Here is a 13047-nt window from a genome sequence, read left to right as displayed (position 1 = left end):
CGTATTAGGACAATTACACACTGTGTAACTAATAGAATCACAGCTGCCTATACATTTATTACTTTATTTCTTTGCAGTGTATTTCTCCAAGATATTTAACTGGTGTTCAGATAACATAGAATCACAGCTGCCTATACATTTATTACTTTATTTCTTTGCAGTGTATTTCTCCAAGATATTTAACTGGTATTCAAATAACATAGAATCACAGCTGCCTATACATTTATTACTTTATTTCTTTGCAGTGTATGTCTCCAAGATATTTAACTGGTGTTTAAATACCATAGAATCACAACTACTTAGGCAGTTGTTTTCTTTATTTGTTTGCAGTGTATTACTCCAAAAATAACAACTACCTATACAGTTATTTGCTTTCCCTTAGCAGTGGATTTCTCCAAGATTAACAACTACCTATACAGTTATTTTTTTTTATTTCTTTGCAGTGTATTTCTCCAAGATATTTAACTGATGTTCAGATAACATATTATCCTGATTTAGAGTAATTTCTCGCAATTTGATTGGCTGATATTGTCCTAATAAATTTCAGTACAATTTTTTATTACGTCATTAGGAATTATCTCCCTTATTTATTATGTCAATTGGGATTATCTCCCTTCTACCATTGACCTAATAATATTTTTGTTTAAATGAGTTGCTTCATAGTCCTAATATTTTAATTTTTCACAGTTTTAGATTAAATATCTAAAATATATTTGGTTGATGTTGTCATTATATTGAATTTAAATATAATAATATGTAATATAACAATATCAGGATAAATTCGTTACACAGTGTTCAATTGTCCTAATACGGAATTTATCGGGTCAATAAAATTCTCGTATTAGGACAATTACACACTGTGTAACTAATAGAATCACAGCTGCCTATACATTTATTACTTTATTTCTTTGCAGTGTATTTCTCCAAGATATTTAACTGGTGTTCAGATAACATAGAATCACAGCTGCCTATACATTTATTACTTTATTTCTTTGCAGTGTATTTCTCCAAGATATTTAACTGGTATTCAAATAACATAGAATCACAGCTGCCTATACATTTATTACTTTATTTCTTTGCAGTGTATGTCTCCAAGATATTTAACTGGTGTTTAAATACCATAGAATCACAACTACTTAGGCAGTTGTTTTCTTTATTTGTTTGCAGTGTATTACTCCAAAAATAACAACTACCTATACAGTTATTTGCTTTCCCTTAGCAGTGGATTTCTCCAAGATTAACAACTACCTATACAGTTATTTTTTTTTATTTCTTTGCAGTGTATTTCTCCAAGATATTTAACTGGTGTTCGGATAATATAGAATCACAGCTGCCTATACAGTCATCAAAGAAGATGTGTTTTAGCGTGTGTGTTTCTGGTCATTCTGATTTCCTTCTGTCTTCCTTTAGTAAACATTCATCTACTTCAGGTAAGATAAAAAATAAATAAACTAGAAATGTGTTTTTTTATGGCCCCACAACACAGTTGTTGGTGCCATATAGTTTTACCCTTGTTTTAAATTATGTTTGAATCAATTATCATGAGTTTAGTTTAAACATATTTTATTTGCTGAATTAAAGCAAAATGGATTAGACACAAGTAAATCATACTTATGAAGTCTTCTCCTTAATACAATATAAATTTACAATAATAGTATAATATAATGGACATGCATATAAAACAAACAGTTTATACAATATAATACTAGCTTTCATAGGCAAACAAAGAGGAGAGAAAGTAAAAAGAGAAAAAGAAAGTTTGAAAAGTCGTATAATTCTGTGACGATGACTTGTGGATTGATGACAATGATGACGTTCTGTGTCACTTATAATAACGCTTTATCAAGGCATAAGAAATCTGTTTGACCTTTTTAAGTAATTTTGAACGTGTTTGAATGAGTGTTTTTACTGAAATAGGATCTTTTACTATGTAGAATAATCCTATTTATCATATATTTAGTACAAAATACAGCTATTTTGTATATCTAATAAAGGTTCTTTTTTCCAGTCTGTATCACTTACCCTGTATCGCATACCCCGTATCGCATGGCTTAACCCGTATCGCATACCCCGTATCGCATGGTAAAACCCGTATCGCATACCTTTTTTTTTTTTTTTTTTTTTTAACTTAAGTCAGTTTTTTTGGGTTTTTTTTGCTTAAGAATTTTTTTTCTATTAAAAATTTTTTTTTTTTAAATATTAAAAAAAATAAAAAAAAAAAAAAAAAAATAGGTCAATTTTTTAATGACGTCATTGTTTGGTATGTAACGTTACGAACATCAAGTTTTTACAACAATTTTTTTGGCACACTAAATGCAACTATAAAAAATACAAAACACTCAATAATACAATAATAAACAAAATATTTTCAAAACAACAGATTGTAAGGTAACCTAGGTGCTTCGTATAAATAATTGAGCAGTTATTTTAAAGCTTTGCAACAAGACAAAAGCAGAACTGAAGGTAACCCAGTGCTATGGATCAGAAAACAGTTCATATAATATAAAACTCTTCTGTTGAAATATATGATAAAGCGTATAATACATGGCAAAATCCGTATCACATGCCGTATCACCCTCGACCAATATCATCCCTCGGGCCTAAGGGCCCTCGGGCTGATATTGATGTCTCGGGATGATACGACATATGATACGGATTTTGCCATGTATTATTCTCTATGTAGAATATATAGATATAAAGTAAAACAGTTTATATGTATCTGTTGTGTGCAAAGAATATTTAATAATATCTTTTTAATTTTATTACTAATGATACAAGAATCAAACAGCCTTCTTAAACTCTTAAATTCTGCTTTTCCTTTTATAATATTCATGAAATTGATGAGTTGAATTAAAAAAAAAAAATTTTAGCACACATTAATTTTTTATACCTTTAAAAATCCAAAAGAGAAATGTACAAATTTTTAAAAATGGAAAGTATTATTCAATGTTACCAATCATCTCAATTTCTGTTTTAACAGGTAGTGAAGTGAGTGAAAATACAAGTACTGTGATAAAAGACACTGTCGTTCATAAGGTAAGAACATCTAGGGATACAGCTTGTAGGGGTAAAAAATTGTGCTCCAAAGGAGTCAAATTTGACCTGCCACTTTACTGGGGTAAGCAGGTGACCTGACAATTTTTTTTTAAAGTATTTTGCAACTTGGAAAATGTTCAAAACAAAGAATCAGATCAGTTTAGAAATTTTTAGTTTGCTTCATAAGGACCTGATGGCCTTAGGCAATTTTTAAACGTGATCATGTGACCTTAGTACTGGTTCCCTATTTGACCCCAAACTTGATGATTTTTGATAAATATATCTGAGTTGGTTTGCTGTTTAATTTATAGTATAAATGCTGGATTTGGTTTTATTGGTAATAATAAAATTCTTTACAATTAAATATGTTTGCCAAACTAATTGAACCCTAAAGAAGGAATTTGATTGTCATTTCTCTATTTTTTGTGCTATTTTCACATTTCCTGAGTGATGTGAGAAAAATATTTTTCATCACTAGTGAAATATCTGTTCTCAGCAAATGATTTGTGGAAATTTAATTATGACGTTTAATTTTCTGTCATGGCATCAAGAAAAAAGGTGACCATGCCTGATGACATCACATATAAAGAACACAACTTTCTGCAAATGTTTGAAAAGGAAGGATATAAATCATAAGAGAAATAGGTTCCACTACTACATGTACTATAACTCGTGTATTAAGATATTTCTCCACTCTCAACAGTTAAATTTTGATTATTTAAAAAGCTCGGCAAGCCTGGCTCTTTTAATATTATAATTTTAACTATCTCCAGTGGAGAAATATTGCAACACACTTATTGCAGTTTATATGGAATCTATATATAACTGAATGTATAGAATCATCTGATGATTTTAACACAAGATTTTGTTATTATATTTCAGTGCTTTGAGACAACACTCCAGATTAAGTATAGCGGTGGTGAGGGATTAACAGCAGGGTTCTGTCGACTCTGTTCCGTAGCTTTTACTGTAGATATTTTACCGTCTGTGATATTTGTAAACTGGGATGTTCTTCCTGCTGAGAGGTAAGTGAGATTTTACTGTAGATATTTTACCGTCTGTGATATTTGTGAACTGGGATGTTCTTCCTGCTGAGAGGTAAGTGAGATTTTACTGTAGATATTTTACCGTCTGTGATATTTGTGAACTGGGATGTTCTTCCTGCTGAGAGGTAAGTGAGATTTTACTGTAGATATTTTACCTTCTGTGATATTTGTAAACTGGGATGTTCTTCCTGCTGAGAGGTAAGTGAGATTTTACTGTAGATATTTTACCGTCTGTGATATTTGTGAACTGGGATGTTCTTCCTGCTGAGAGGTAAGTGAGATTTTACTGTAGATATTTTACCTTCTGTGATATTTGTAAACTGGGATGTTCTTCCTGCTGAAAGGTAAGTAAAGCTAAAATAGGAACACAATTACAGGATACCAATCCAGTAGCCATGAATGAAATCCCTTACAATAAATCTACCATCTTATCACTGGGATATTGTACCAAGTATTAAAATAACTATTTAAGGTGGTACCCAACACTTTCACTAAAATTAATTTGGCTCGTTTAATTTTCATACACTGGTTATATAGCAGTTTGACCAACACCAATTTTGATCATTGAGAAGCTTTATATTTCTTTTACAACACGATGTCATTAAAACGTTTAGCTAACTTTACAGAGTTATCTCCCTGTAGTGTTAGGTACCCCCTTAAATAAGACAACTTCCACCAGTGACCAAATTAAATTATGCAGAAGATAGCAACTTCAAAATGAGAAGTCACTTCTCCCTATGATTCTTAAGTAGATGTAGTATTAAGGGGGCTCGCGGGTCTAAATCAATTTTTTTATTTAATATAAGATTTCGCTATATTTGTCTCTAAATGAACTTTATCTTATATCTAATAGAAAAATGAAATAAAAAAATGGGGTCACCGTTCATTTACGCTCACAATATGCTTGCGAAAGAAGCATACATTTTTGTTAATGTCTTTTTTTTCTGTTGAACTAATAGGAGAAAAAGCGGTAATATCGAGAAAAAAAAAGATCTAAATTACAGAATTCGCTTAAATTTTACAATTATTTAGTTTATGTACAGCTTATAAGAAAACAACAATAAAAAATAATAGGTCACCGATGAGTTAAAAAAGATATTTCAATTTTAATGCCAAAAAATTGCATTTTTGCAGGAAAGGGAGATAACTTGGAGCTTTTTATACGACCGCAAATTTTGAAAAAATTTTCGTCGTATATTGCTATCACGTTGGCGTCGTCGTCGTCGTCGTCGTCGTCGTCGTCGTCCGAATACTTTTAGTTTTCGCACTCTAACTTTAGTAAAAGTGAATAGAAATCTATGAAATTTTAACACAAGGTTTATGACCATAAAAGGAAGGCTGGTATTGATTTTGGGAGTTTTGGTCCTAACATTTTAGGAATAAGGGGCCAAAAAGGGCCCAAATAAGCATTTTCTTGGTTTTCGCACTATAACTTTAGTTTAAGTTAATAGAAATCTATGAAATTTTGACACAAGGTATATGACCACAAAAGAAAGGTTGGGATTGATTTTGGGAGTTTTGGTTTTAACAGTTTAGGAATTAGGGGCCAAAAAAGGGCCCAAATAAGCATTATTCTTGGTTTTCGCACAATAACTTTAGTTAAAGTAAATAGAAATCAATGAAATTTAAACACAATGTTTATGACCACAAAAGGAAGGTTGGTATTGATTTTGGGAGTTTCTGTCCCAACAGTTTAGGAATTAGGGGCCAAAAAGGGACCCAAATAAGCATTTTTCTTGGTTTTCGCACAATAGCGTTAGTATAAGTAAATAGAAATCTATGAAATTTAAACACAAGGTTTATGACTATAAAAGGAAGGTTGGTATTGATTTTGGGAGTTTTGGTCCCAACAGTTAAGGAAAAAGGGGCCCAAAGGGTCCAAAATTAAACTTTGTTTGATTTCATCAAAATTGAATAATTGGGGTTCTTTAATATGCCGAATCTAACTGTTTATGTAGATTCTTAATTTTTGGTCCCGTTTTCAAATTGGTCTACATTAAGGTCCAAAGAGTCCAAAATTAAACTTAGTTTGATTTTATCAAAAATTGAAACCTTGGGGTTCTTTGATATGCTGAATCTAAAAATGTACTTAGATTTTTGATTATTGGCCCAGTTTTCAAGTTGGCCCAAATCGAGGTCCAAAATTAAACATTGTTTGATTTCATCAAAAATTGAATAATTGGGGTTCTTTGAAATGCCAAATCTAACTGTGTATGTAGATTCTTAATTTTTGGTCCAGTTTTAAAATTGGTCTAAATTAAAGTGCAATGGGTCCAAAATTAAACTAAGTTTGATTTTAACAAAAATTTAATTCTTGGGCCTCTTTGATATGCTGAATCTTAACATGTACTTAGATTTTTGATTATGGGCCCAGTTTTCAAATTGGTCCAAATCAGGATCTAAAATTATTATATTAATTATTGTGCAATAGCAAGTCTTTTCAATTGCACAGTATTGTGCAATGGCAAGAAATATCTAATTTCACAATATTGTGAAATAGCAAATTTTTTTTTAATTAAGAGTTATCTTTCTTTGTCCAGTATAGTAAGCAAGAAATATCTGCAAGAATTTTTTTTAATTGGAGTTCTCTTTCTTTGTCCAGAATCAACTTAAATCTTTGTTATATACAATATACAATGTATATTCACTTTTTACTACCAACTGATAAATTTAAATAATCTTTACCATTCAGTGATAACAAGCAGTTTTTTTACATCTTAATATTTTATGATGTATTTAAATGAGTAGTAATTGTTGCAAACTCCATTAGAATATTTTAATTGAAATTAGTTTTGGAATAAGGGAAAGGGGGATGTGATTAAAAAAATGGGTTCAATTTTTCTCATTTGAAATTTCATAAATAAAAAGAAAATTTCTTCAAACATTTTTTTGAGAGGATTAATATTCAACAGCATAGTGAATTGCTCTAAGGGAAAACAAAAATTTTAAGTTCATTTGAATACATTCATTCTGTGTCAGAAACCTATGCTGTGTCAACTATTTAATCACAATCCAAATTTAGAGCGGAATCCAGCTTGAATGTTGTGTCCATACTTGCCCCAACCGTTCAGGGTTCAACCTCTGCGGTCGTATAAAGCTACGCCCTGCGGAGCATCTGGTTCAATGATATCTACATTTTATAAGTCACCTGGGGTCAACGCGTATTGGTTTTTATAAATGATTTTTGTACCATATGATAAAGTAACAACTACTTAAGGTAATGAATAACATTTGTAATGAAAAATAAATGTTTGATTTTTTTCTGAAAATTTTATACCCGCGAGCCTCCTTAAATCAATTGTTGATAGTCTTTTCTAAAATTGAATCTGAATTTTATCTATATAATAACATGAGTAACTGGTGGATTTCATGTAAGGTGTTATCTTATAATGAATTTAGATAGATTCATTAATTTTGCATTAATTGCCATTGATTCTACTGAGCTTTGATTGAGCTTTCGATGTCCTAACTACACACTTATCTTTATATTACAGCCCAGACCACTGTGTTTTGATGTCCTAACTACACACTTATCTTTATATTACAGCCCTGACCACTGTGTTTTGATGTCCTAACTACACACTTATCTTTATATTACAGCCCTGACCACTGTGTTTTGATGTCCTAACTACACACTTATCTTTATATTACAGCCCTGACCACTGTGTTTTGATGTCCTAACTACACACTTATCTTTATATTACAGCCCTGACCACTGTGTTTTAGTATTTGATGTAAAGAATGTGAGTGGACATCAGATAGATGTGCAGTACACTGCTGATCAAAATGTTATCTTAGAACTAGAAGAAGTGAGAAGGTATTAAACAAAACCAGAACCCAGTATTAAGTTGTTTAGAATATCCTATAAAGATTGACAGTCCATGCAATATATATATATAACATCTTCATGCCTTATATATCATGTACTGTAGTACGCCGCTAGATTAAAACTGACGTGGAAAGGTAACACATGCCCACCGAAAGCTCTTTTTTTGAGAGCCCAGGTTGTCGTGTGGTCTAGCGGGACGGCTGCAGTGCAGGCGATTTGGTGTCACGATATCACAGTGGCATGGGTTCGAATCCTGGCGAGGGAAGAACCAAAAATTTGCGAAAGCAAATTTACAGATCTAACATTGTTGGGTTGATGTTTACATCTTCACAATTCCAGCATTTTAGTTAAATTTTAGACAGTTTCCGGGTAAAACGAAAGTGGCCGCATTCGTGTTCATCCAAAATGTTGAAATGGAAGTTGTATTTGATGATAATACATAACATATGTAAAGATTGAGGATGAACACGGATGCGGCCACTTTTGTTTTTGACAAAAACCATCTGAAAAGTGACATTTTTTCGCATATTTGGTAGATTTTTCATATTTGAGCTTGAATCGGATCGTTTTTAATGACTAATTAAGGTAAAATCTTGCACATAAATTAATTGAATCGTATGAAATAGACACTTAAGTGTTTGAAAAGTGGTCAAAATCTTTCGTCAGATGAAACTTAAATTTGAGGCCAAAATCGGTCCTTACCGGACCTACTCCTTTGCAGCTGTGAAATATGGTTTAAATTGTAACAAAGTTCTACTTATAAAATATGGGATTGGATTGTGACAAATTTGCAGATTTGAAATATGGGATTGATTGTAACAAATTTGAAGCTATGGAATATGGGATTGATCATGACAAATTTCCTGATATGAATTAAGGAATTGATTGTGACAAATTTGCAGCTATGAAATATGGGATTGATTGTGACAAATTTGCAGATTTGAAATATGGGATTGATTGTAACAAATTTGAAGCTATGAAATATGGGATGGATTGTGACAAATATAACGTTCTTTAAATTCTATATTTACAGGGTATCTGTACAGGTAGAGAGGTGTATTTTTCCTCCTGAACCAGAGCCATCAATAGACCTGAAGAACACAGTGATTAAACATATAGGACATTCCAATCATTATAGTCAATTCTTAGCTAGCTTTGTGGACATCCGATGGAATATTGTATCCTTTGTATTTTAGAGTTTAGTATGACATTCATTTTAACCTAACCACATTTTTGCACCTGTCCCAAGTCAGGAGCCTCTGGCCCTTTGTTAGTCTTGTATGATTTTTGATTTTAGTTCATTTATATAATTCAGAGTTTAGTATCACGTTTATTATCTATCACTTACCTAGAACACATTTTTGTTAAGGGGCTAGCTGAAGATCGTCTCACAGTATGGTATTTTCTCACCCTTTGATGGTTTTCGTCTGTTTTCTGCTCCTCATTCCCCATTACAATTATCAATTTAGTTGAATAGATATGATGATTTGAGGGAAAACATGATCACAGGTGAATCAAAATCTAAATGTTCAACAATTTACAAAATTTATGAAAAACCTCTTAAGATTGCCCATCAACCTTATACTTTGAAATGGACAAATGAGATTCTTCAAATGATGGCTTGTGTTTTGTCACGTCCTTAAGTGGGGTGTAAGGAAGGCCTTTTAAAATATGTACTGTGTATTATTTATGTATATAAGAATGTCTGAGTCAGTGGCAACTCTACAACAGATTTATCCATTGGATCACCAGCAATGATAGTGATACATGGCTGTGTACATTATGTATATACAACTCGTCTAAACATCAACCCAACAATGTTAGATATGTAAATTTGCTTTCGAAACTTTTTGTTCTATACTAATCAGAAAAGAAAAACTAATTTCCTTGACTTTTAAATAGCCATCAGAATCATGTTGTGGTAAAGCTAGTATTGAACATCTTAAATGGACTAAAGAACAGTTGGAGTTAATCACAGTATCAAAGGTGTCATGGGGTAAGATATTTGATAATGATGAAATAATGCATGGAGAGGGGTATAATGAATGGGATGGGGTAACTAACAATTTTTATACAACCGCAAACATTAAATGGGCATCTTTTTTCCTTCATTTTTTTTCACAGAAATAAGGCCGTTAGTTTTCTCGTTTGAATTGTTTACATTGTCTTATCAGGGCCTTTTATAGCTGACTATGCGGTATGGGCTTTGCTCATTGTCTTCAGTGGACCGTGAAATTGGGGTCCAAAATTTGTTTTGGCATTTAAAGTAGAAAGATCATATCATAGGAAACATGTGTACTATGTTTCAAGTTGATTGGAATTCAATTTCACTAAAAATGTTAACCTGAAGCATGACAGACGAATTAATGGACAGATGAATAAACGGATGTACAGACAAGAAAACAAAATGTTCATCTACAACAGTAGGTGAGGCATAAAAAATACTCAAAAAAACCAAAGCAACAATATAAACAACACATGGTCCAGATAGTCATAATATAAGTTTGCATTATTTTTTTCAGATATAAGAATAAATGATGAGTTTTATACTGATACCTGTAATCCTGAAGTATTAGTTGGTAGACTGTTGTTATTGGATGTTAATCTGACCTTGAAAGAAGGCAAGTATCACATTTCAAATGGATTGTGTATAACTTATATTCAATTGTTGTGTAAAACTTATATTCAATTGATCTATTCAATACAAATGTTATCAAGATTTTTATAAACAATTAGTTGGTGCTATGGCTCTTTTCTCCAAAAATCTTTAACCCTTTCCTCCATAGAAATGTTTTTTTTAGAATACTTGATTCGCATAGGATTTTTCAATAAAAGCTGAAAATATGCTTTACAGTATTAATGCATTGTGAAAAACAAATATTTCACCAAATAAATTTAAGTTGGAAATTCCTTTAATATTTCTTTTCATATTGAATACACATTTTATTAAGTCTACTGCAGACACTTTGAAGTCGAAGGGTTTCAAATGAGGTACTACACAGGTGTCAAAAGGCGCCATTAAGGAGAAAAGGGTTATATGATCGTAAGTTATACTTCAAAATTAATATTTTGCCTTTACATTTTTTTTTCTGGTGAGTTTTTATGTAAAATGAGTTGCTGAAGAATAATGAAAGCAGTTGTGATACAGTAACAATCAGATTGTTGAAAATCTATAGAACCAGGAAATGCTACCCAGAAAACTAAAACAAAAACTACAAAATGAACCATATAGACAAGAGAACACTGAAAATTGAAAGTTTGGAAAATATGAACTATAAAACAAACAGTTGTTTATATCTCAATTATTCTTAATATTTTTCATATGGCAAATAGCTATTTTGTAAATTTTTAATTGCTTACACTCTTTAATTTTTGTATGTTTGAAAATTGATAAGAAAATTAAAATTTTGTGTTTCCAAAGTTTATCAAGTTGAGTATTTAATATATCCATTTTATGCTGAGTTGGGAATTATCATTGATATTAATATATTTATAAATTAACTGTTTACAAAATTTTTTGAAAAACCAAGGGTTTTCTACCTCAGGCAAAGATGACCTTAGCTGTATTTGGCAAAACTTTTAGGAATTTTGGTCCTCAATGCTCTTCAACTTCGTACTTTATTTGGCCTTTTTAACTTTTTTGGGATTCCAGCGTCACTGATGAGTCTTTTGAAAACGAAACTTGCGTCTCACGTATATATAAAATTTATTACTGGTATCTATGATGAGTTTATTTGGCATTAAGCCAACACTAATCAATCAATATTAATACAATATGAAGCTAATTATTTTGACCAGATTTAGAGGCCAGTGAAGGTGAACTTGAAGTATCATGCTGTAGTAAAGTTAATGGTGAGATAGACAGTATGTGTACTTTAATGGGAACAGATTCTCTTTTGGTGCCAAATGTGAGTAAATATATGTCTAAAACTCTGTACATATAACAACCTGAAGCTAACATATGTTGACCTGTTATCAAATACCGTAAACCAACTAATTTTTCGAACAATTTATTTGTGCGCATATGAAAATAGCGTGAATATAAATCGATGCGACTATGTAAAGCTTTCTTATTTATCTTCATCAGGTAAATTTTAGAATCGCAAAATTTAATTGCTGCGAAATAGTTAAGAAAGGGCTAAACCCAAAGTAAAGTATCCATGAAAATAAGTTGGTTAACAGTACTGTAAATTCAGAAATTATTGTTTAAGGTTTTATTGATATGAATTTGTGACTATTCCTAGATTGCAACTATAAAAACTCACATTCACAATTTCAGTTGTGATTTTTTCTTCATAGAATTTATGTAACCACAATTGGATATCATAATTTCTTATTGGTCTCAAGAATTCCCACAAATAAATGCATGCATTAATTTCTGAATTTACTGTTGTCTTTTGGTATCAAGTATAAATAAAAAAAGATATAGAAAGTAAACCAGACATCAACCCAATGACATGATAAATTAACTAGGTCCATATATAATTTATTTTTCGCGCATATAAAAATAGCGTGAATATAAATCTTCGAGACTGTGTAAAGCTTTCTTATTTACCTTCATCAGGTAAATTTTAGAATCAACAATCTTCAACAATAGATTAGTGTCTACAAATCATAATATGTGATGCAAGAATGTGCTCATAGCATTAGAAAATTGTAAATAAATGAAACTGATACTACCCCGATATGCAATCGAAACCAAATTCCCTACATGATAAAAACATTAAGATATAATAAAAGTGTAGTCACAAAAATAATGGACTCTGAGAGAAATTCTAAACAGAAAGTTCCTAATCAAATTGCAAAATCAAAAGCTCAAACACATTAAACGAATGGATAATAACTCTCATATTCCTGACTTGGTATTAGAATTTTCTTATGTTGAAAATGGTGGATTTATCCTGGTTTTATAGTTAGCTAAACCTTTCACTTATATGACAATTGCATACAATTCCATTATATTAACAATGATGTTAGAACAGAACAAACATACTATCATTGAGACAATTTCTGTCTTGAAACAGGCACATGACTTCTAACAAGCTGTTGCATTCATCTTTTTGTTGTATCATTGCGGCCGTGGCAAAAGGCATATGAAAACAAACATGTAACCAAAATGGAAATACACTTTACTCT

At 31.2% G+C, this 13047-nt stretch overlaps 1 protein-coding gene across 1 annotated transcript in view; it reads left to right on the top strand.

Annotated features, from left to right (window-relative positions):
• Positions 1–13047, top strand: part of LOC134691070 (trafficking protein particle complex subunit 9-like) — a 44874-nt gene that overhangs the window by 27241 nt on the left and 4586 nt on the right. Inside the window, exons 16-23 of the mRNA XM_063551267.1 lie at positions 1281–1430; positions 2981–3036; positions 3919–4061; positions 7789–7899; positions 8945–9089; positions 9814–9907; positions 10434–10532; positions 11710–11819. Coding sequence (XP_063407337.1) covers positions 1281–1430; positions 2981–3036; positions 3919–4061; positions 7789–7899; positions 8945–9089; positions 9814–9907; positions 10434–10532; positions 11710–11819 — 908 coding nt within the window. The remainder of the gene's footprint in view (positions 1–1280; positions 1431–2980; positions 3037–3918; positions 4062–7788; positions 7900–8944; positions 9090–9813; positions 9908–10433; positions 10533–11709; positions 11820–13047) is intronic.

Source organism: Mytilus trossulus, chromosome 11 (genome assembly GCF_036588685.1).
Source record: "Mytilus trossulus isolate FHL-02 chromosome 11, PNRI_Mtr1.1.1.hap1, whole genome shotgun sequence".
NCBI lineage: Eukaryota > Metazoa > Mollusca > Bivalvia > Mytilida > Mytilidae > Mytilus > Mytilus trossulus.
The sequence above is the reverse complement of the archived record's forward strand: the minus strand, read 5'-3'. Positions and strand labels throughout refer to the sequence as shown.